This window comes from Drosophila busckii, chromosome X (genome assembly GCF_011750605.1).
Source record: "Drosophila busckii strain San Diego stock center, stock number 13000-0081.31 chromosome X, ASM1175060v1, whole genome shotgun sequence".
Lineage (NCBI taxonomy): Eukaryota > Metazoa > Arthropoda > Insecta > Diptera > Drosophilidae > Drosophila > Drosophila busckii.
Window position 1 is genome coordinate 9157368 of NC_046608.1, and position 23673 is coordinate 9181040.

Below are 23673 nucleotides of genomic sequence, written 5' to 3' on the forward strand. Positions count from 1 at the left end.
GGCGAGCTCAAATTGACGGAACCATTCCTCTTCCTCCGGAGTTCTTCTCGGGAGTATAAATGGACGCCTTACTCGCTCAGCTGGTGCTGCGATGGGCTCAGGCGGCTCAACGATAGTCGCCGTTTCTGTCACCTGCTCCTCACCAGGTGCTGCAATGGGCTCAGCCTCCATGTTATCCCCACTTATTTCAACCTTTTCTTGCTCGGACATGGGTGTGATGACTAGTTGCTAGTACAAGCCGTGTTGCAACCACTTGCAGCGTATTATCCCGAATCCCGTTGCAGAAAAAATTCGGCAAGCTTTTTAAACTGTGGCCTAGCACTACACCAACGCTTGGAGCAACAGCTAATACAAACTGACTTGATTTTTCTAACTCAGCTCCGTTTTCTTATCCTTGAGAGTACATGAATGTTCGAGAGAGAATGTGTATGCGAGAAAATTTTATTCGAGAGTGACAAAATTAATGCAATGGTATTAGTGCAAGTGCATATTCTTTCGATATAAAACTGCATACATTATTTCCAAAGCGCATATTTTGAAAATATCCAGATTTAGCTAAAAAATTCTCTATCTTGGCAGCACTGCTGATGGATACGTACAAATACCAAACGATAACTGTTAAATAACATTTAAGCAACAGCTGTTAATGGATAATATTTGTTTACTTATCATGAGTATATCCTTGTACATATATGTATATGACTTATTTACATTGTTATGATGCAGACAGCCGAATCCCTTTTCCTTCAGTGCTATTATTAAATCGCTATCTTTAATTTAATCATTTAACCCTAATCTTTATTATGTGGATATTGTATGAGATTTAATTGGTTAAATTGAGCTGCGAAAGCCAGAGTACTCTTCTCTTCTAGCCACCAGTCCGTTCTGGTCGACGGGCCATGAAGACGGACACAGGCACAATGCCTGCGGGTGGCTGAAACTGTTGCATCACCTGATAAATATCAGGCCCAGTTTCGTTATCCTCGAGATGCGGCAACTGTAGATCCTCGTGATACTCGGAGGGCAGACGCAGAGGCGGCTCATGCTCGTCAAAGCCATAGAAATCACTGACATCCCCCATGTCAAGAGGATTGAACAAATCATTCTCTTCTTCCGGGCTCATTGGCTCCACTGTTCGCACAGCAGTAACAGGTAACAACCGCGGCTCAACGATAGGTGCCACCTGCTCCTCAGCTGGTGCTGAAATGGACTCAGCCTCCATGTTGTCCCCAAGTGGTATATTACCCACTTCCTGCTCGGGCATGGTTATGATGGCAAGTTGATAGCCCAAACCTTGTTGCAACCACTTGCAGCGTATTAAGTCGTTGAACTGTGGACGATTCGCTGGGCACGCAATATTCGAGAAGCTTTCTACCTGTGGACTAGCACTACACCAGCGCTTGGAGCAACAGCTAACACAGAACTGACCTGACTTTTCATATTCAGCGCCTTTTTCTTATCCTCGAGAGTACATGAAAGTTCGAAAGAGAATGTGTTTGCTGTGAGAGCCAGTATGATAAATTTGAGAGAGAGAGAGAGAGAGAGAGAGAGAGAGAGAGAGAGAAATTTAATCAACTGGCAGCTTATGGTGCGCAGTGCAATTCTCTATCTTGGCAGCACTACTGATGGACATGTAAAAATACCAAACGATAACTGTTAAATAACATTTAGGCAAACAGCTCTTAATGGATAATATTTGTTTACTTATGATGAGTATATCCTTATGTATGTATGACTTATTTACATTGTTATAATGATTATATTTAGCTTAGACATAGGGATTCCAATTGCTACCATCTTCAGGTAGTAAATTGTTCGTGATGAGCAGTATGACGTCAATTATCCACCAGACACCAACGCCTCCCATTGTCAACAGTTTGCCCACAGCTGTGCCAGTTTGTCCCAGGCAGAAGCGATCCATGCCAAGGAATCCCAGTAGCATGCTGTAAATCAACGTGGTGACAAAATAGTGATCCGTATATCGCACACAGGGTTCGCCATCCCGAAAGAATGTGCGTGCACCATAACAGTCGATGTCTGTGAAAACGGTGCACTGCACCTTGGTGTGCGCCACATCCTCATAAGATGAGCCGCCAAAGCGCAGACAGCCGTATCCCTTTTCCTTCAATGCTGTTTCATTGTTGCGATGATCAATGGGTTCTTTGCATTCCAGAAAGTCGCGGGGTAGGAACGAGCACATCACATTTGGCCCCAGCGGATTAAAAGTCGAGCTAGGCCCTGATGCAGATGCCGCACTGGAGCTTAACTGTGCTTGCGCCTGCACGGGCACCACAGACTGTACTTGGGTCTGCGGCTGCTCTTTGTCACTACGTGCCTGTATTGCGTCGGTCAGCAGGTTCGGTATTAAAAATGTAATTAAAACACTGTATAATATTAGCCTATGCTGCATTTTGGCTGTGGCTGCAATTGTTATTGTTAATGCACAAGTGCTGGTAAATTTAGTTAGGCTCAACGAAAACTCAATGGGCACTGTTAAGTAACTTAACAGTGTTATGTGCTATGTTATTGAGCTGACCGATGGCCATACTGTTTACTTTTAATAGCATCTTTATACAAAAAGGATGCATATCAATTTGTTTACTTATTAAAAAAAACTATAATGGAAATATTTGAAAATATTTGCCGGACCTGCGGCAACGACTGCCTGGAGGCACTCAATATATATGAAGATAGCGCCATGGTACTGGACAAGAAATTACCCATCTCGGATATAATATCGGCTTGCCTGCCGGCAAACGCTGCATTGACGGCGCTCAACAAAGATGATGATTATCCGAAACAAATTTGCCGTATTTGTGTAAAGAAACTAGCCATTATTTATGAATTCAATAATAAATGGCTTACAGCCAACAATGAGTTCAATGTGGCATTAAAATTTGAGCAGCGACGCAAACGCGGTCGTCAATCTCAGACAAGTGTATCCGCCATGGATCCGCTGCCCTTAGCATCATATACAGTGGTAGATGAAAACGATCAGCCGCTAGCGAAGGCGGACAACATTGTGTTCAAGTTCGAGCCTAATGAATGTAAGTTACTACACTTCTCCCTGGTTTCCAGTATAAGTATGTAAATATCATTGTAGCTGTCGAATTGGAGGATGTAAAGTCCGGTGGCTACATGTGTTCCTTCTGTGATGAGCGCTATCATACTCTGGCGGCCTGTCAGAAGCACCATAAAGTAAAGCATCGCCATTTACCGTTCACCTGGCCTAGTCCCAGCTAAGATATGTACACTACACGCATATACTAGTAAATTTGTAATTGTTTTACTTAGCTATGTTTTGTATGCATGTATGTGCTACGGCCGAAGCAGCACGAAAACAAAAACAAAAAAAAATAAAATATTTTTATACACTATGAATGAGTTTGGTTTAATCATCTTCATCATTGCGCACTTTCTGGGCACGTGGATCGTCATGACGATATACTACATAGCCTTGCTTGTAGCGACGATTGTCGCCATCCTTGGAGTAGTAGTTCACCAGGCCGATGCCAGCCATAACAATACCAGCGATGGCCATTGCAGAGCCGCCAACAATATCGGGAATTTCGTGCCAAGCACGCTTTAGCAGCGATGTTGAACCACGGGCGGCGGAGGCTGACATTGTTGAGCGCCTGCAAGAAATGTAAAATATGTAGTTTTGTTTATAATAAACTTTCTGTTTGTTATACTTTTAACGAAATATACGCGTTTCAGTTACACAACAATAGCGACCCAGACGTTTAGAGATGTGTTGGCTTTGACAGGAAATTATCGATGACACTGTTAGCTGCTATTAAATGAAAATAATTCAAGTTAACATTTATGCTCCTCACAGTTCACAGCTGCGCGTAACAGCTGTTAATAAGCTAACAAGTGTCACCATCTCTAGTTCAACATTTTGAATGTTAAACACAACAGCAAAATAATAAGTTTCTAAGCTTTAATTATGGCAAACGTAACTGGACGCGCTCTTCACTATGTTTTTAAGATCGGAGATCGTGCCAAGAACATATTTTTCTTTCGCACCATACTGGGCATGCAAGTAAGTGGCCCAAACGTACAAAAATCCTATACTGCTGCCCGACTTGGTAGCTTTCCATTGGATAGCGCATAAGATCACATAGAACAGATGAACATTGTTTTATCAGCAGCACATGACTTGCAAGTTATTTATAATTATTATTGTTCTTGCTTAGTAATTGCTTGTTAACATTCTCACGCTGTACTGCCATTCTCCATAGGTGCTGAGACATGAGGAGTTCAAAGAGGGCTGCGAGGCCCAATGCAATGGGTAAGCATCAGTGTTAACAGTTAATGTATGTACTTATATTAATTGTTTACCCACCTGCAGCCCCTATGACAATCGCTGGAGCAAAACCATGATGGGCTATGGCCCCGAGAGCGCTCATTTTGTAGTGGAGCTGACCTACAATTACGGTGTTAAATCCTATGAGCTGGGTGCATAAGCAATTACAGATTAACTCTTCATAATATATGCTATAACTATGAACATTTTCAGGCAACGATTTCGGTGGCTTAACAATACATTCCAATGAAATTTTGAAGCGCGCTGCTGAACATTCATATCCCACACAAAAACAAGATGAGCGCAGTGTGTTGACCTCGCCGGATGGCTATAAGGTTTATGTGGTGAATTCAAAGCCAGCGGCTGGCACAGATCCAGTTAAGCAGGTGGAGCTGCATGTCAGCGACCTGGCTGCATCGCGTAAGTACTGGCATGAGCTGCTCAAAATGAAACTGTTGGAGCAGACCGAACAATCGGTGCTGCTTAGCTATGGCAATAATCAGGCTGCGCTGCGTCTGCTCAAGCTGCAGGGCAAGGTGGATCGTGCTCAGGCCTATGGACGCATTGCATTTGCTGTGCCCGCGGCTGAGCAGCCACAAATACAAGCAGCTGTGGAGGCCAGCAAGGGAGTCATATTGAAGCCGCTTATAAAGCTGGATACGCCTGGCAAGGCATCAGTTACAGTGGTTATATTGGCGGATCCAGATGGTCATGAGATCTGTTTTGTGGATGAGGAGGGCTTTGGTGAACTATCGCAATTCGAGGCGGAGGGCGAAGCGCAGCTGGATAAGTTTATTCGCAAGGATCCGTTCCAGGATAAATAGCAATAAGCTATGTTTTATATATGTTTTTTATGTCGTACTTAAGCGGAAGGCTTCTTAAAAATCTTCGACGTGAACTGTAAATTTGTTTAAAAGTCCAAGTGAATTTAATTCTGAATCGAGTAACACATTAAAAATTGTTTGAGAATATAATGCATGCCCTATATTGTTAGAGGAATATTTTACAATACATGGCTTGAATTAACGTTAAGGCAATACATTAGCTTATTATTTATATAATTTATATAATTACAGCAGGCTGTAACAATTTTAGTTGAGATGTTAGATTAATTTTGAAGTTTACGTTTTAGTTTTAGTTAAATTTCGCACCCTTTTAGCCATTTTGTACTATTACTTTTTAGGAAATTTTTCTTTTTGTATCACTTGAACGGTTTCTTTTAACAAATTCCAAGACAACCATGAAGCTGGATGAGAATGCGCCCGCTGGCAAGCTAGTAGCCAATGTGCAGCCCTGGGAGCTAGTGGATTGGCCAGAGCAGCATCGTCGGAACATGTATCGCAGCTGGGCGCAATATTTTGCTGCCGAGCGGCAGAACTTAGCGGCCAGGATATATTTCAACAAGTGCATCGATGAGCACGCCGGTGATGATTGGCAAGCTTTATATTTGCGCAGTAAATTTCATCGTTCGATTGCGCTGGCCGGGGAGGCATTGGAGGATAGCAAGCGCGCCGTGGCAGTGTCGGAGACTACGGACACAGCGGTCAATATTGAACTATCGGATGCGCTTTACGATTTGAATCGCTTTGAGGAGCACAAAATGCTGCTGCATGATAATATGGCCAAGTGTGTGGGCCACTCCAAGGTGCCGTTCGAGCGACGCGTCTCGCTGGTTAATTCCAACTTTAATGACAGCGTGGGCGACAGTCTGGGTCCGTTCTTTTTGAAGAACTCTTCGCAACTGCGGCCGTACTATGAGGAATTGATCAAGTCGCGTGAGCCACCCGATATGCGTCCCATTTGGAAAATACTGCGCGAGCGACACGAGTGCGATACGCAGAGTGTGCTGGAGATAAAAAAGGATATGATTTCGCCACTGCAGGCAGCCAGACGGCAACGCAAAGCAAAAATCTACTATCAGCACTACTTTAATCGCAACTGGGTGGACATTGCGTTCATGCAACAGCTGCGCCACAATCCCAACGTAACGCTGAACAAATACTTCAAGTCCGGCCAAGAGCGCGCCAACTATCTCAACTGCAATTTCAATCGCGTAAAGACATTTACCCAAATGCTGCATTGCCGCAGCCCTGTGTACAATGAGACCAAGGAGAACATCGATGACTGGCAGAAGAACGATGCGTTCCACAAGGCGAACATGTATCGCATACAGTATCAGACGCGTCGCAACATGCTCAGCATACTGAGCACCATACGCTCCATACGCAAGCAAAAGGATACGCTGGTAAGTCAAACGAGTCGAAGCTTGAGAGGAGTTGTAACTTTAAACTTTTGTCTTGGCAGCGCCTGCGCAAATATGTGTCTGATGTCATGGGTCATTACAATACGATAAAGACGCTGCGCCTGATGCCCTGGAAAACAGAGTTCATGAACGAGGTGTACAATCATCTGGCCTTGAGCTTGTGCCAAGGATTTCGGCTGCCAAAGCAAAAGCTCTCACCCTACGACAACGATGCCATGTGCCATTTGCTGGGCATGCCCTCGCTCAAGCCCACAGAGCCGATCGAAGTGGTGTTTGGTGATCGCTCCACCTATGTCTACGACGATTCAGGTCCACAATTTGAAGCCACCAAGGCGTACAAGTAAGCTCAAGCTTTGTGCGCATATAACTTTGCTTACATTTCTGCATTTTGCTTTTAGGCGCAGCAAGGATCGCCTGGAGAAACGTTTGTACTTTGCCACTTTGCCCATTGAGCGCAGCTATTTGCTTTATGAGCTCGCCGACAGTCACATGGGTCAGCATCATCTGGTGCAGTGCCTGGTCTATGCTAAGCGTGCCATTGAAGAGGCACGCAAGTGCAACAGCATCATTTGGGAATTTCTAGCCACCATGCTGCAGGCCAAGTCGCATGCCGTGCTCTGCAAGTACGAGCGCCAGTCCGAGGTGCTCGATGCTGCCTATAAGCTGGCCAAGGATCTCAAGTCGCCCAAACTCTGCACCTTCATTGAGCTCTGTCGCATGCTCAATCGCGACTATATGACGCTACGCAAAATGTCGCAACTGGTGGCCAGCAAACGCTTGCGCTACAAAATGTCAAATCGCTCCAGCGGCATCACTCCTTCCCAGTTTTCGCCCGATCCTGAATTAGAATCATATGCTGCAGCCTGAGCTAAGGCAGCAATTCAGTTGTTTCACTCAATTGCTCAGCAACAATTTGTTCTTGTTGCTTGGCAGTTGATTCTACAGCATTTGCTGCTTTAGCTCAGCTCTCGGCATTTTTTAATTTTTAAATTATTAGAAATCACTTGACAAAAAAACAAAGCAAACATATACAAAATTTTATTGAATGCACAAAAAAAAAATCCAAAACAGATATTAAGAAAATTAATAATTTAAGCAAAGAAACATGTAATAAAATATTATAAATTAATTAACTTAAACATAAAAAGTAAAGCTTATGACTTTTTTGCAAAACAAAAGCAAACAAAAGCTCTACATATAATTTTTTTAAAGTTATATAAATATGTTTTATGTTATGTCTCAGCTTATTTAAACATATTTACCGTTTAGGCCAATGTAGAACTCATTAGAGTTGTCTTATAAAATTTCCATGCACTGCACTAAATTCTGTTGCTTGTTTACTCGCCAACGATCCTAGCGCGACTGCCCTCGACTGGCCTCGCTTACCTAGCCAGCCACCCACGCATTGATCGAAGCTGAGAGCCCAAGCGCCTCGCAGAGAGCGTGAGCGATAGCCATGGCCACGGCCCCGTCTTTGCTAGCGAGAGCAGCGCTGCTTTCGTTTGGCTGCCGCTCGCTCGATCGCTCTGAGCTGCGACTAAACGAGAGCGTCGCTGTTTTGTTGCTAAGCGAGCGCTAGACTCTGAGCATGGGAGGAAGACTGTCACTCAGCCCCTCTAATTTGCATACTAGCTACGCTCATGCTGCTAACTTTAAAAGTGACTGGGAACTAAAAATACCAAAACTTTATTATTGCCTATTAAAGCTGTTAAATTGAAAGTCTTGGAAGACTTGGGAGACTGGCGAATGACTTGGGTTGGCCACAATGTGCGATTCCCGACACAAAGTGCGGCGAGTGCTTAAAACTTTTCGCTCCAAATTGGCAACGACCTGCTAGCCTATTTAGCTGCATATACAAATAAAACATATGCAAGTGCTTCAATATTATTTTCGAGGCTTATTGTTGTTGCTGCTGTGTCCATCATTTGCAAGTTCTTTGCGCTCGTTTGCGCTTGCAGCTGCCTCGAGCTATGGGAGAGAACCTTAACGTTCAATGCAATTTGGGTTTATTCTCTGTGCTGTTCAATGTTTTTTTTTTAGTTGTAGCTGTTGCTGCTTTTATTTTTCTTTTTTTGCGGGCATTGCTGGCGTGGCCAATTATTTGTGGCTGTTATCGTTGTGGCCGTCACTGAATTGACTTGAATCGACAAACGGCGACTGCGATTGCTGAAGCGAGGCAAAGGCGACCTTCTTGCCGGCTGACCTCAATATATTTTGGGGCAATAAGGTTGATGCTTTGTGCACACATAACTGGCAGGTGGCATGCCTTGTTGTTTGCCATGCATTTTGGCAACAGATTGCACACGAAAGACGTCCAACAAATGGCGACAGTTGCAGCCTAAGCGCAACAGACATAGATAGAGAGAGAGAGAGAGGCAGCTAAAGTTTTGTTTGATCATTTGCTTTAATTTGAGTTTGCTCTTTATTTTTATTTTTTAATGACAGCCCAAGCATAATGAGCTACACACACACTAACACACACGCATATGGCATAGTGAGCACAAAACACGGTCTGCATTTTGTTTTGGCCCCTTGGGTCTTGCCAACTCAGCAATGTTCGCTCGCTCTCTTTCTCGCTTGCACTCGTCCAGCATTGACACAATAAAACTTTTTTCAGTTTGGTGTTTTCTTTTTTTTTTGCACTTTCATTTGCGCGCTGTGCCTGCCGCGCACGCCGTTGCGTGCAAGTGGCATCTTCATTATTGACGCATTTTGCTCTTTTGCATATTTGCGGCCGCGTTTGCGACAAATGAAGCGTTCTCGTCCAGTCGACGCTTGCAGTTGTTTCTCTTTTTCCTTTTTTTTTCGCTTCGACCAGCAAACATGCGACAATTCATCGATGGAAAACATGTCCCCATTTAACATGAGGCTAAGGACAGTCTGTTCGTTTCTCTGTGTGAGTGTGTGTGTGTGTGTGCATGCCAGTGGGTCATCAAATTGAATGAAGTCAAGTGCATTTCATTTAGCGTACTAATAAATATTATAGAGTGACAAAAGAGTGCAAGCGACGAGTTCAAAATTCCAAAATAAATATATCAAAATGGTAAATATTATTGATATAAAGTTGTTGCAAAATATCATTAGACAAATGGCATTTGAATTTAATAAGCATCAAATAATGAAACTATCAATGTGTATACAATTTATTTATTTAGCTCTTTAAATGCATTTTTGCTAAGCATAAGCAACTTTTTCTTTTGTTTTTATTTAGCCATTTGAATTTGGCCACATTTTTCTTATGGATCCATTTTTTTATTTGCATTTATTTAAATTGCACTTGCCGCTTATATTTCGGGCATTTTCGCTTTGCTATAATATCATTTGCTTTAGCATGTGCATTGTACTTATATACAACATGCAATTGTTGCTGTGGCTTTTAGCATAGGCCTAGCCTAGTCTAGGTGGTGCTTGCTGCGGTGTGGCGTTACTACTAATTTACGACTGACTGGCCTCTGAGTTCCTGCGACCACTCTCCAAAGACTGCGGCAAATGTCGACCCGACCCTCAACGTTGTACTAGGGCAAGCCACAGTGCGCGTTGTTAAATGAAAGCGGGCCATGAACAACAACAACAAGAACAACAACAACAAAACTAAGTTTATGCAATGATGGGATAAATCTTTTGTGAACGAAGCAATTAACTTGCAGGCTTGATAAATTAGATTTTTAAATATTTATGCTAGTAGTTAATAAGAAAAACGCAAAACTGTTCATTTATAATCTAAAATATAAATATACAAAAACTAAACAATTCTTTTACTTGGCTGAGTTTTGTACTTAAATGGAAATTGAAATTATATATGAGAAAGAGTTTGAATTATGGCAAGCAAACCCTTTTGTTGCTCACTGTACAGGGCATATAAATATGTTGCAAGTAAACCATCAGAATAAATGCGAGAAATTTCGAAAGCAAAAACTATGTTTGTAATCACACACACACACTCTTATACTGCATGCCTGTGTGTGTGTGTGTGTGTGTGTGTATAGGCGTGTCCTGGCATTAAGTGTACCCCATAGACGCATGCAATGCATTAGGCCCAGTTGGTTATGTCGACGCCCTCAACACAATCAATGGCGACCCACCAAGGTGCCATTAGACAAAAACAAACAATCATTGGGCATCAGACACGGCATCGGCATCACAGTTGGAATAATGCTCTCAAGCTCTGCTGTGTGTGTGTGTGAATTGTTGTATGCAGCAAAAACAAATAAAATTAAATTATTATGTTCCATGCAAATAAAATGCAAAAACGTCTCAAAATAGCAAAAGCAAATGCTCCATGCGTAATCAACAACAACAACAACAACAGCAACGAATTGATATAATAATCATATTTGCTGCTAAGCACAAGCAGAAAACCAAATAAACACATAAATAAATCAAACATGTAGCACAACAAATCTCTGTTGGCTGCTAAGCAAGCTAGAAATAAAACCATGGACTTGCTGCTCATCATTTTAATGATCATTATGCTAATAATCATCAGCATGCTTAGCCCATGGCTGGGCGAGTGCTGGGTAATAGGAGCAGCCAGCAAAATAGCCAAAATGGCAACAACAAATGTTGGATACTGCGTATACTTAATTTTTTGTTGTTCATTTCTTGCAGCCTTTTCTTTTTGCATTTTTAATTCATTTTGCGCTGTAGCTAAGCAAGCGTTTAACTTAATATTTAGGCGTTTATACCGCACTTAGGCCACAACTTGTGAGTATCTGAACTGAATCCAAAAGCCAAATTCGACTTGCACATTTTTGTAATCAACATAAAATCCAATCATCCGTCATGGAAAAGCAGACAGCAGACGCTTTTCCGATTTACTTCATGCTCAGTTTCTTTTTTTTATCTTTGCTGCTGCTGCTGAACCGTGGGCTTGCTAAAGGGCTAGCGGGTAACGTATTTTTTTGTTCATGCTTTTTCATGTTGCCTTTAAAAATGCCAAAAACGAAAATTTTGATTTATGAGTTACAGTTGGAAAACCAAAATATGCGCTGCTCATTTATAACGCGCTTAAATCTAATGCGCTCTCTCGCTTACACACGCATGCTGCTGTCTCTTTCGCACGCAGCGTCAGCGTCACAGCGTCACAGCGTCACAGCGTTCATGCGACGATATGTCCGACAGAATGGCGAGAGTTGGGTTACAAACAGTGTCTCAATGTCGTTGTCTTGTCTGCGTCTTGCGTTTCCGCTTCGTCTTCGTTTCGCCTTCGCCTTCGTCTTTGGTGCTGTAACAACTGTCTCGCTGGTTTGTCTTCTTGGCACTGTCCGCATCCGCCAACCGCCAAACGTGCGTAAAGCGACGCGTGTCCGCTTTATGATTAATATGCGCGACAACACAAAATACACGATAAATAAGCAGCCGCAGCGTTGGACAGGGCGAACCAAGAGTCTAAAGAGCAAGCGAGACAGAGTGGGAGAGAGTGCTAGGGGGACAGAGAGAGAGAGAGAGAGAGAGTGTGTGTGAGATTGTCAGTTGGGCACATTCGAAGCGGCAACACAAGGGCACACATATTATAACTTAATGCTCAGTGCTGCGCTCATAAGTAGGCAATACTTTTTGTACACGAGCATATACACGCACATAAACGTATATATATATATGTGTGTGCGTGTATCTTAGGCATGTGCTGCTTAATAAAACTTGTGCCATGATAGTCAGCAAATCATCTGTGCAGCAGTTCATAAAAAAAAATAAGCTTGTTTCCATTTATTAAGTTAGAACTTATTAAAGGCTGCTCTGCTTAGAACTCAGTGCAGCAGAACTTCATACAAATTGTTTCTCTAAATGTCAAGTACAGCTGCAGAAAATATCTGTTTAGCAATAATAGAATATATATAGCTGGGCATAAGCATTTACACTTGCTCAGTCTCAGGTCTCAGAGCTGGCTATTTTACTTTTATTATATGTCTTAGCTTATGTTCTCAGCATTGAAGCAACAATTATTTAAATATATATTTGTGCTGTATATATAGTTGTATAATTGAATTATTTGTTGCTGGGCAATTAATTCAATGTTAAATAATTTTTGTATATTTTATACAACTGGCTGCAACGGCAACAAAAAATTATGACGAAATATATTTTTATATATTTATGAACAGTGTGATCGCAATTTGATAAGAAAATAATACAGAAAGCTTTGGTGATCTCATTTTTAGACAGTGTCATCCATTTAGCATGTGTCAAGGCATTTAGCAGGAACTGGTCGGTGCTGAGCGATCGCAAGTTGCAATTAAATTTCATGCCAACAAAGCATTAAGCTTTGTTTTTTTTTTAAGTTTTTTTTTAAAGTGTTTGCAAAAAGTAACTAAAAGTTATTATATGTGTTTGTTAAATTTGTCTAATGACAATTTCGTAGCCTAGTGCCGACAGCAATATTAATTTATTTGGTTATTAATTTATTATAATGCTACATTTGTATTTGATTAAAAGCTGCTAATTAGCCATTTATTGTATATTAATAATTACACAATTAGCTTAACTAAATACTATAATTACATGTAATGTGCTAAGCAAATAATACAATTCGTATCAATTTGATCAGCAGGCGGGACAAACAGTGTGCAATGCTTAAAGCCATTTAAGCCACAATTGTTGAAAACAGCTGACCTCACTTGTGAGTGCAAAGGGTTTGCATGACTGTGTGTGTGTGTGTGTGTACTATGGGCAAGTTGCGCACATTTGTGCTGTCGACTAGTGCGGCGCTTGTTTTGCTAATAAATTTCCCATTGTGTTTTGCCAGCATAAAAGGCGCATGCTAGCTCGCTCTTAACTTGCTTGCTATCTCGCTCGCGCTGGCTGTCGCTTTGGCATACATTGTTATGGCAGCAATGCTCGTTGAGCTGCTTTTGTATGGCATTGTGACAATGGTGACCCATCTTCATCTTCAGGTCCAGGAATGATAACGACAAACAAACAAATTAGCACAACTGCGGCAAAACGCTTGCGCTCTTCCTCTCTGTCGCTCTCTGTCTCTCTCTGGCTTGTGCTCACACTTGCGCTTAGGAAGTGCAATTGCTCACCTTACAGCTCGAGCTGCAGCTGCGACAACTGCAATTCGAAATCAAAGTTGAAGTTGCAGCTTCTTGTCTGCACTCTGGGCATAATTTTATCGCCTACATGTCATATTCTATGCTATTGTCGAGCACTGTGCTCTATAGCGTTGTCATAGTAATGACTAAAAAAAAAAAGTAGTAGCAGCAAAATAAATAAAGAAAGCAGCGCGCACATTTGTTCACCAAAACGGGGCTAAAAACGAGAGCAACAAAATGAAGGTGCGAACTGACCCCTAGACTAGGTTGCCCACAGTTCTTTTGTTATAAATATTACTGCGTATAGCGCGCGCTCTCTCCCTCTCTCTCTCTCTCTCTCTCTCTATGTGTGTACTTTGTTGTTAGTCCTTTTGCTGCTTTTGTTGTATTGTGTGTTATGTTGCGGTCAGCTTGCTCCATTTTAAGTCTTTGTCTGTCCATACATATGTAGCTGACAGACGCGCGCGCTCTCTCGCTCTCTATCTCGTTCTCTTTCGCACCTTGCATGCACGTGCAATTCTTGCGCCTGTTTTTTGCACCTACTGTATGCATATATATGTCGCTCTGTTTGTCTGTGTGTGTGTGTGTGTGTGTGTTAGCCAACAAATATATATTAACGACACACACATTGTATAAACAAATGCCTGCACACCAATACATTTGCAACCACGCTTTCACTTCCACAGCACGTTGCACGTTGTTTGTTTGTGTGTATGTGTGTGTGTGTGTGGCATAGTTAAAATTTCGCTTGGGCGATCCCACTGTGCGCACCGTGCGACAGCAAAAGTGCAAATGTCATTCGATGCCTGCCGCATTTAAAGTATTATGGAATTAACATTTCTTTTTGTCGCTCGCTTGCTTTTTCTCTATATTTCTTCTACTTCTTCAGCTGCTCTGCTATTACTGTTTTTTTTTTTTTTATTTTTTTTGGTCAAATTTCTTTTTTTCTTTTTAGCTTTCTTTGCATATGGGCGACGAACTCTGCCGCTGGGCCTCTGCTTCATCTACTTACGGCTCTATACATATGCATGTCTTTGTGTGTGTGAGTGTGTATCTGTGTGTGTGCAAAAATTGCGCTTCCTTTTGTGCCGTCGCTTCACATTTTTCATTAGTTTAGTGGGTTTGTGGCACATGACAGTCACAGTCAGGCCGCACACACACAAACACATGCTCACACACACACACACACACACACACACACAACTTCGTGCTTCAGTTTTTAGTCTGCTTTATTTCGTAGTTAATATTGCGACCTCCTACTTTACATACCCTTCAAGCCAAATGTAATTCGTTTAAGCTTTTGCTTAATCTCAATTTATTTCACACATTTGTCTTTTGCAAATTAAGCAAAAACTTAAGCGCCACACCTTTGTCGCCAAATTCAATTTGTTTAACATTTTTGTTAATTGTTTAAGAGCAACGAGAACTGCTAAAAGCTATTAAATAAAAATTAAGTAGCAACAATTGCTTGTCAATTTTTTAATTTACTAATAATATAATTTAACTATAATACAATAAAGTTTTAAATTAAAGTTAATATATATATATTTTTGTTGGCAAGCCCAGCAAGCAATGCTCATGTTTTTATTGCTACTTATTTTTATTAATTTATTTATTTTTCCGCAATGCAATCAAGTTTGCTTGAGAGCATCAAGTAGTCCTTTAAATCGCAGCGAGCTGTGTATAATTTCTTGTTTTACTTGCTTGCATATTATGCAGGCCACACACAGACAGACACACACACACATACACAGACACAGGCACATAGATAGTGTGCAGCATTGTTGTTGCTTAGTTGTTGTCGTTGTACTCTCGTGTAGTATTATTTTACTCTTTGACTTGCATTTTCCTTTTGCTGCATATTTTGTAAATGATTTAAATTTTGTGTGCCTACTTTCAGCCAAGTAGCGAACAAGAGAGAGATAGGTAGAGAGAGAGAGAGAGAGAGTGGGCAATTGCAGCGTCAGTGCAGCATTAGATTAGAGCCGTTAAGCTTTAATGAAAGCTGTCTTTACAAAAAATGCAGCTTTAATGTTTACTTGCCATTAAAAAGAGACAAATAGCGCTGCAGAGCAAAAGCAAGCGAGAGACAGAGCGAGAGAAACATGTGCAAATTATTAGTTATGTCATTTATTTATTTATGATTGCTACATTGCAAAATAGCCAAGCAGGCATAAAGTAGTGAAAAGAGTAGTGAAAATGTAATGTGGTTTAGTCAGTCCGGCAGCGCTCTTGCTTTTTTTCAACTTATCTACAGACTTGGGCGGCAGCGGGGCTTTCGTTGTGGTTGTACTAATAGAAAGAAATCAATTATATATATATTTATTTGATTACTTTGATGTGGCAACTTACGTTGTAGTCGTCGGCGTCGTCGTCGTTGGAGGTGGATACATGAATCTCTTGCATGTGGCCAGCATTTGGCCTCGATTGTAAATGTTATTTGTCGCCGCATGGATTTCACTGAGCGCCTCTTTGAGTATGCTCTGAGCCTTAAGCACTTGGGCATAGAACTTGCTCGGCTCTTTGCGCAACACTATGGCATTTAGCAGCTTTTGCATTTTGCTCAGCTCAGCGGCCACAAGGTGAGCCAGCAATCTGCCACGCTCGACTCGAGAATGGCTGTCATCCAGTATGGGAATGGTATTCTCAACACCTATGCACCAGGTTTCGATTTCACCTTTTAGCGTTGTATATGGAATCCAAGCATAGCGCAGCGCTTCTGTTGTATTCAACGAAATATTCTCTGGGCGATGTATTAGTGCATCAACTGCGTCTGGCGACAGAAATGTTGCAAAGAAATCCAGTTTCTCGTTATATAGCTCAATCACAACTTCGGCGCTATTGTTTTGAACAAGTATTGCGCCCTCGGCGGCCGCGATAAAAGCCAACAGCATCAAAACTCTATCCATCTCAATGGCACGTCAAAGATTGACTGTGCTCACTGAGCACAGAGAAAACGTTTCCAGCGAAAGAATCTCTAATTTCTAATCTGTTTCGTTGCCAGCGAAAGAGTCTGTAATCTTGTTGTCTCTTTAGTCAGACGTCAGCGCGTGGCATCGCATGTGCCAAAAATTAAGTTCAAGGTTAGCTCCATTTCAATAGAAAGTCGTTAAAAGTTTACGCCGCCTCTGATAAGGCTGGCGATCTGCTCACTTCAATGGAATTGATTAACGAGCTTGCTGACCCACTTGCTTATCTATTGGTATTTACCATACATAGAAAGTATTACTAAGTGCAATTCAATTTCAAAATTTATTGTCAAGGTCATTAGGTCAAGTTATCAGCGCAGAATTGTCGCATGGAGACATAACTAACTAACCAACCGATAGCCTTTAATCTTGCACAGCCTGTTCCGTATCTGCATTGATTCAAATGAAATGGGGTTTCTAAATAATTTATTCACTTTTGTTTAACTAATTATATATATTTAATGTATATTCTTGGTATTTTGAATTTAACTTAATTTAAATCAAAGCAATTATTTTGTATTTAGTCTTTTAAATTCTGCTTAGTATACTAACTAACTAACTAACTAACCGATAGCCTTTAATCTTGCACAGCCTGTTCCGTTTCTGCATTGATTCAAATGAAATGGGATTTCTAAATAATTTATTCACTTTTGTTTAACTAATTATATATATTTAATGTATATTCTGGGTATTTTGAATTTACTCAATTTAAATCAAAGCAAATATTTTCTATTTAATTTGGTAAATTCTGCTTAGTATACTAACTACCTAACTACCTAACTACCTAACTACCTAACTACCTAACTACCTAACTACCTAACTACCTAACTACCTAACTAACTAACCAACTAACTGATAGCCTTTAATCTTGCACAGCCTGTTCCGTATCTACATTGATTCATATGAAATGGGCTTTCTAAAAACTCAATTGATAATGTTAAACAATATTAAATAATATTTAATGTAAAGTATAGCATAAAGACATGGTTAAATACTGAATTTATCTCAATTTAAATCAAAAGCAAACTATTTTCTTTCTAATGGTACATTCTGCTTAGTATAGGCCTAACATACCGTTACACTACCCGGGAGCTACACAACCAACTAACTGATAGCCTTTAATCTTGCACAGCCTGTTCCGTATCTACATTGATTCATATGAAATGGGCTTTCTAAATAATTTATTCACTTTTGTTTAACTAATTATATATATTTAATGTATATTCTGGGTATTTTGAATTTACTCAATTTAAATCAAAGCAAATATTTTCTATTTAATTTGGTAAATTCTGCTTAGTATACTAACTACCTAACTACCTAACTACCTAACTAACTAACCAACTAACTGATAGCCTTTAATCTTGCACAGCCTGTTCCGTATCTACATTGATTCATATGAAATGGGCTTTCTAAATAATTTATTCACTTTTGTTTAACTAATTATATATATTTAATGTATATTCTTGGTATTTTGAATTTACTTAATTTAAAGCAAAGCAATTATTTTGTATTTAGTCTTTTAAATTCTGCTTAGTAACTAACTAACTAACCGATAGCCTTTAATCTTGCACAGCCTGTTCCGTTTCTGCATTGATTCAAATGAAATGGGATTTCTAAATAATTTAATCACTTTTGTTTAACTAATTATATATATTTAATGTATATTCTGGGTATTTTGAATTTACTCAATTTAAATCAAAGCAAATATTTTCTATTTAATTTGGTAAATTCTGCTTAGTATACTAACTACCTAACTGACTAACTAACTGATAGCCTTTACTCTGGCACAGCCTGTTCCGTATCTACATTGATTCAAATTAAATGGGGTTTCTAAATAATTTATTCATTTAGTATAAGTAATTATATATATTTAATGTATATTCTTGGTAATTTGAATTTACTTAATTTAAATCAAAGCAATTATTTTGAATTTAGTCCTTTAAATTTTGTTTAGTATACTAACTAACTAACTAACCAACCGATACCCTTTAATCTTGCACATCCTGCTGCGTATCTAGATTTATTCAAATGAAAATGGTTTTCTAGTAATTATACATATTTAATAAATATACTTGGAATAATTTATTATTAATTTATTTAAGTTAAATCAAAGCAAAATATTGTATTTAATTTTTTTCTATCTGAGTGTTACATATATATTTTATATCAATAAACTTTTACTTCAAATATTTATTGCTCATTTAATGGTTGAAACTCAAGCTTATTAATCTCAAAGAAAATGTTTTACGATATTCTAAATTTGAAAGATTTAACATTCTATTTAACAGCGGCAGTTTCCAATACCTTTTGAACTTGAACGACAATGCCTGTATTATAATTTTTTCTATTAAAAAGTTAGCTGTATTCGATTGACAAATTAAAAGCAAAACTTTTTGAAAATGCACTCTAAACATTTTTGTAGCTAACTATTGTAATTTGTGCTTTTATAGTTAAAAACACAAGCATTTAATTTTTTTTAGTCTTAGTTACTTGACACAGATTCAGCTTTGACAAATTTAATATACTTAGATTGGCTGTAGGCAATATTCATTTATTTATGTATGTGCATCTGCATTGGTATAATAAAGTGTTATAAAAAATGACATAAATACATTTGCAAACTTTATTGTGAATAGGGTATCATTTTAAAAGTTAGATGAGTATTATTTTCGTTTAGACAAAGGGTAAACTGTACATATTGTGCTGATGACCAATTTTCTTTTCCAGGAGTTAAGAATCGATACTTTATAATATTTTCAACTCTTGTGATAGATTCCTGTAAATTAATGTTAGCACCGACTTGTGTATTCAATGCGCTGACAACGTGTTGAGGTCCGTTGTATAAGATACGCAAATCATTATTCGCTAAATTTGCTTGAATCAAATTAGCGTCCGATTGACATATGCGTGTCACCGAGAAATCTGTTGCTGGAGTGGTCTCGTAGGGGAATCTTCGTCCAATATCGTTTGGTGGTGGAGTAGATGTTGCGTGTCTCGTATAATACGCTCCTTTATTCCCGTTTCTTGTACCCGAGACGTTCGGTGGTTGAGTAGAGTGAGTTTTTTGGTAGTTGGTATCTTGCGTTGCCGTTAACTGGCTTCTTTCTCCCGAAACTGTTGTTGTATGAGTGCTTCTTACTTCTGGATTTGTTGATTGTCGAGTTGCATAGCTCGTTGCTAGCGGTTGACTAAATAAAAAGATAGCAAAAGAAATTATTAATAGTAGTAAACTTATGAGTAGATCAGTATAAAAGTAAAATATTATTACCCTGGGTTATGTGGCAACAATATATAGTGGATCGTTTCGCATTTGTTATATATAGCTGGAGTTATGTTTAGAGTATTGACATTCCTTGATGTATTAATGCTGTGTAGGGACTCTGTAATTATTTTATTTGCTTTCAATAAGCTGTCAGCAAAATTTAGCTTTGTTGTATTTTTTGCCGGGATTGGTCCAATGGGCAATTGTTTTATTAACTCCCACACATGGTTATTTAGATGTTGCGGCGGCTGCCCCTCAACTTCAGTTAATTGCACAATTCCGTTATATGATGTGATGACTGCTCTGAAGTCATAAATTTTTGCTTTCGCTGGCACTGACGGCAATGCATCCAAATAATTGTTTATCTGAGCCAATTGTGTCTTCACAGTATCAACTATTGCCCCACCAACAGAGGGAGAGAGACACCACTCTAACAACTGGCCCTCCAGGCTTGTATAGGAATTCGCAGCAAAACGTAGATTTGGTCGCACCTCGTCCGGTGAGACATCAATTTCATCTTGTGAAAAAAAAGTTTTTAAACTCTTGAATTTATCAATGTATAAGTCTAGTAATAATTCTTCACGACTCTCCTGCGGAGAATGATTTAATTTTCTTGAAGATTTTCCTGCTGCAGCAGCAGCAACAAAGCACAACAGTATTATATAAAGTGAATTCATTTCAATTATTTCTAAGCTACTAAACGAAACACAGAAATGATCGGTCATATATATGTGCTATTCATAACGTTAAATACAAGCAGAAGAATACATATACAGGCATATACATATATATATATATATATATACATATACTTCAACAAAATTGATAAGAGAAGAGATTATTAAATATATATGCGTGTGTGTGAAGTCGGAAACAAAAATTTATAAGTTATAAGCCTCCGTCAGCTAAAACAAATCTCAGTCTTGGTCGTCGTCCCGTGCCGTGCCGTATCAAATATATTCTTCTTACGATGAGAGCAATCGTATTCTCAGCCTTGTTGATCCTCAGCAGCGTGCTGTTTGTCGAGAGTATAAACTATACGCAAGCGAGTAATCTTACGACACTTCTTAATAGTATGTCGAATGTGGTTTACAAATATCACAGTGAATTTGATACGAAAGTTAAATTCGCTAAGTTACAAGAAGTTCTTACCTCAATTGACAAATCTATGCTTGACTACCAAGGCACGGCGAAAAAAAAATTGGATTCAGTGCGAGATAAGAATAGTGAAGCGCGACTCAAATACGAAGATTGTGTTGGTCCTGTCTTCCAGTGGTGTGTTTCGCTCAATAGCATATTCGAAATTGTGATCGGTCGATTGAATGCAGATTTAAATAACGAGGATAGAGACGCCATTTGGAATATAACTGTCAAAACTCTGAGTGATGGCCAAAGGGTTACTTATGATTCCTTGGAAATTTTAAAGGAAGTGCAAATGAAAACGGCTTATTTGAAAAACTCACTGGAGTCCATGTTGCATGATCTGCATGATGATTTTGGTCCAAATGGGTATTATGGCAAGCGCCGATCTGAGATAAATGAGCTAGCTAAGCGTAAAGTCCGACAAGCAGTTCGCTATACGATATTCATTTCAGGCCTCTTTGATGCGATCATTATAACTGTTAAAAGTAGGGTTGGCCACTCATTGTCTTTGCAAGCCATATTTATTAATGCTGGATTAGAAAAAGTCATAAATGGAGAAAAAAAGAAGCCGTCGTATTCAGAACAATTGGAAACCATTCAAGTGTTCTTCAATACTCTTAATGACAAAATTACGCATGCCAGCGAAGTTGCAACTGAGGTTAATAAGGAGTTAGAAGTAGATAAGAAAAATTTGTATGCACTTCGAGGATTTCTCAATGGCGCCGATACTGTAAGTGGCATTTAACGATAAGTAGATGACAGTAAGCTAACCACTAATCGTACAAATCTATTTTCAGAGTAAGCATTTACTCTTCCATAATCATATGCGGTCGTTACTTAAACCAAGCTTCGAAAACTTAAGTGGTCAATGCATTGCCTACGCAAAATGGCATGGTTTTGATTCCGATAACTATCCGGAACTCACTCATAATCGAGTGAGACGTCAGGCAAGCGAGCAGTGCCAGCATCAGCGATTGAATGCAATGACCAAGACGATTGGATCCCATCCTGCGCTTATCACACTTGAGGATTTGGCTTCCAAGGCCCATTTCATTGTGAACACAATCGATTGTGAGTCGCCCATCGTTGCGGAATAAGCAACCAACGTGGCTAGACGAATTTTTAAGCAATTAACAACATATTTAGCAAACATTATTAATAAAAGCGGCCAGCATTAAAATACAAATAAAATGACAAGTCTTGTTATTTTTGGCAAATTTTTTATAGATTTTTAGAGGCTTGTACAGAAAATGACAGAGGACCGTACAAGTTAGTTAAATGAGATTTGTGCTTAGCAGCCAGAATGAGTAGAAGCACACCCCAATCTTGATTGAATTATTATCATTAGTATATATGACAAAAAGCTTCAAATGTGTTGCAGAGCTACTAAACTGATAATAATATTGGACAGGAAATCAGCAGTTTGCCGCATTCGCGATAATTTTAATATAAGTAAAAAAAAAACTTTTTCTTGCTTGTATGCATAAGACAGAGTAATAAAATGCCGGAATTAGACTACTAAGTATATATAAACTTTTCAGCTAGTTAGTCTCACTCAGTCTTGTTTAGCTTGAGCCGCGTGCCGTATCAAACATTATTTTTTTTAAGATGAGAGCAATCGTATTCTCAGCCCTATTAATTCTCAGCAGCGTACTCTTTGTCAAGAGTGAAACGAACAAGTTTACAACATTTCTTGATAGTATGTCGAATGTGGTTTACAAATATCACAGTGAATTTGACACGAAAGTAAAGTTCGCTCAGTTACAAGAAGCTCTTACCTTAATTGACACATCTATGCTCGACTACCAAGGCACGGCGAAAAATAAATTGGATGAAGTACGTTATTTGTTTAGTAAGTCACGAATCAAATACGTAGAATGTGTTCGTCCTGTCTTTGAGTGGTGTATATCGGGTAACGGCACACTTGATCTTGTCATCAGTCAATTGGATGTACATTTAACTGACGACGATAGAGATGCCATGTGGAATATTGTTTTGAAATATGTGAATGAAGGAAGGACTACTTATGATTCACTGGAAATATTAAGGGAAGAAGTGCTAAAAGATATGGCTTATTTGAAAAACTCACTGGAGTCCATGTTGCATGATCTGTTATATGATTTCGGTCCTGATGGGTTTTATGGCAAGCACCGAGCTGAGCTATCTGAAATACTTGCCCAAAAATCGCGCCAAGGCATTAGCCATGATGGATTACAAAAAATCATAAATGCCACTGTTCCATTGTTCTTCAATACTCTTAATGAAAAAATTAAACATGCCAGCGAACTCGCAACTCAAGTTAATAATAAGTTAGATGTAGATAGGAGAAATTTGTTAATACTTCGAGGAGTTCTCTTTGACGCCGATAAGGTAAGTGATATTCAATAATAAGTATATGACAGTAGATAGACAAATATATAATAATTTCGAATCTTACAAATTTATTTTCAGATTAAGGGATTATTCCTCATGAATCATTTGCGGTTGATGGTTAAGCCAAGCCTAAAAAGATTAGGTGAACAATGCCTTGCCTACACAAAATGGCACGGAAGATATATGAAAGAGTAAAAATAAAAAGAAATATGCTAACCTAATTAAATAAAACGCAAATAATTACTTATTCAGCAAAAGTTATTAATAAAAGCAGCCAGCGTTAAAATAAAATAAAATTCAAAGTTTTGTTATTTCCAATCGAG

At 39.3% G+C, this 23673-nt stretch overlaps 8 protein-coding genes across 8 annotated transcripts; 4 read left to right on the top strand and 4 right to left on the bottom strand.

Moving 5' to 3' along the window:
- Positions 1-1695: 1695 nt before the first annotated feature.
- LOC108605682 (TM2 domain-containing protein CG11103) lies at positions 1696-2492 on the bottom strand. The gene has a single exon (XM_017995474.2). It carries the CDS (start codon positions 2408-2410, stop codon positions 1769-1771), a length of 642 nt encoding a protein of 213 aa, XP_017850963.1. The 5' UTR covers positions 2411-2492; the 3' UTR covers positions 1696-1768.
- Positions 2493-2598: 106 nt separating this feature from the next.
- LOC108605683 lies at positions 2599-3343 on the top strand. The gene is made up of 2 exons (XM_017995475.2): positions 2599-3047; positions 3104-3343. The coding sequence occupies exons 1-2, from the start codon at positions 2621-2623 to the stop codon at positions 3241-3243; spliced, it is 567 nt and encodes a 188-aa protein (XP_017850964.1). The 5' UTR covers positions 2599-2620; the 3' UTR covers positions 3244-3343.
- Positions 3344-3362: 19 nt separating this feature from the next.
- LOC108605684 lies at positions 3363-3777 on the bottom strand. Its single transcript, XM_017995476.1, has 2 exons — positions 3693-3777; positions 3363-3635 (listed from the first exon to the last, which is right to left on the bottom strand). Exon 2 carries the CDS (start codon positions 3623-3625, stop codon positions 3392-3394), a length of 234 nt encoding a protein of 77 aa, XP_017850965.1. The 5' UTR covers positions 3626-3635; positions 3693-3777; the 3' UTR covers positions 3363-3391.
- Positions 3778-3949: 172 nt separating this feature from the next.
- Positions 3950-5333, top strand: LOC108607119 (glyoxalase domain-containing protein 4). The gene is made up of 4 exons (XM_017997752.2): positions 3950-4045; positions 4245-4294; positions 4355-4461; positions 4523-5333. Exons 1-4 carry the CDS (start codon positions 3950-3952, stop codon positions 5131-5133), a joined length of 864 nt encoding a protein of 287 aa, XP_017853241.1. The 3' UTR covers positions 5134-5333.
- Positions 5334-5445: 112 nt separating this feature from the next.
- On the top strand, positions 5446-7547 carry LOC108607118. Its single transcript, XM_017997751.1, has 3 exons — positions 5446-6554; positions 6614-6912; positions 6971-7547. The coding sequence occupies exons 1-3, from the start codon at positions 5550-5552 to the stop codon at positions 7437-7439; spliced, it is 1773 nt and encodes a 590-aa protein (XP_017853240.1). The 5' UTR covers positions 5446-5549; the 3' UTR covers positions 7440-7547.
- Positions 7548-15750: 8203 nt separating this feature from the next.
- On the bottom strand, positions 15751-16512 carry LOC108605319. The gene is made up of 2 exons (XM_017994989.1): positions 15956-16512; positions 15751-15895 (listed from the first exon to the last, which is right to left on the bottom strand). The coding sequence occupies exons 1-2, from the start codon at positions 16510-16512 to the stop codon at positions 15751-15753; spliced, it is 702 nt and encodes a 233-aa protein (XP_017850478.1).
- Positions 16513-19195: 2683 nt separating this feature from the next.
- Positions 19196-20511, bottom strand: LOC108605318. The gene is made up of 2 exons (XM_017994988.1): positions 19841-20511; positions 19196-19760 (listed from the first exon to the last, which is right to left on the bottom strand). The coding sequence occupies exons 1-2, from the start codon at positions 20509-20511 to the stop codon at positions 19196-19198; spliced, it is 1236 nt and encodes a 411-aa protein (XP_017850477.1).
- Positions 20512-20796: 285 nt separating this feature from the next.
- Positions 20797-22143, top strand: LOC108606104. The gene is made up of 2 exons (XM_017995949.2): positions 20797-21707; positions 21775-22143. The coding sequence occupies exons 1-2, from the start codon at positions 20805-20807 to the stop codon at positions 22072-22074; spliced, it is 1203 nt and encodes a 400-aa protein (XP_017851438.1). The 5' UTR covers positions 20797-20804; the 3' UTR covers positions 22075-22143.
- The last annotated feature ends 1530 nt before the right edge of the window (positions 22144-23673 follow it).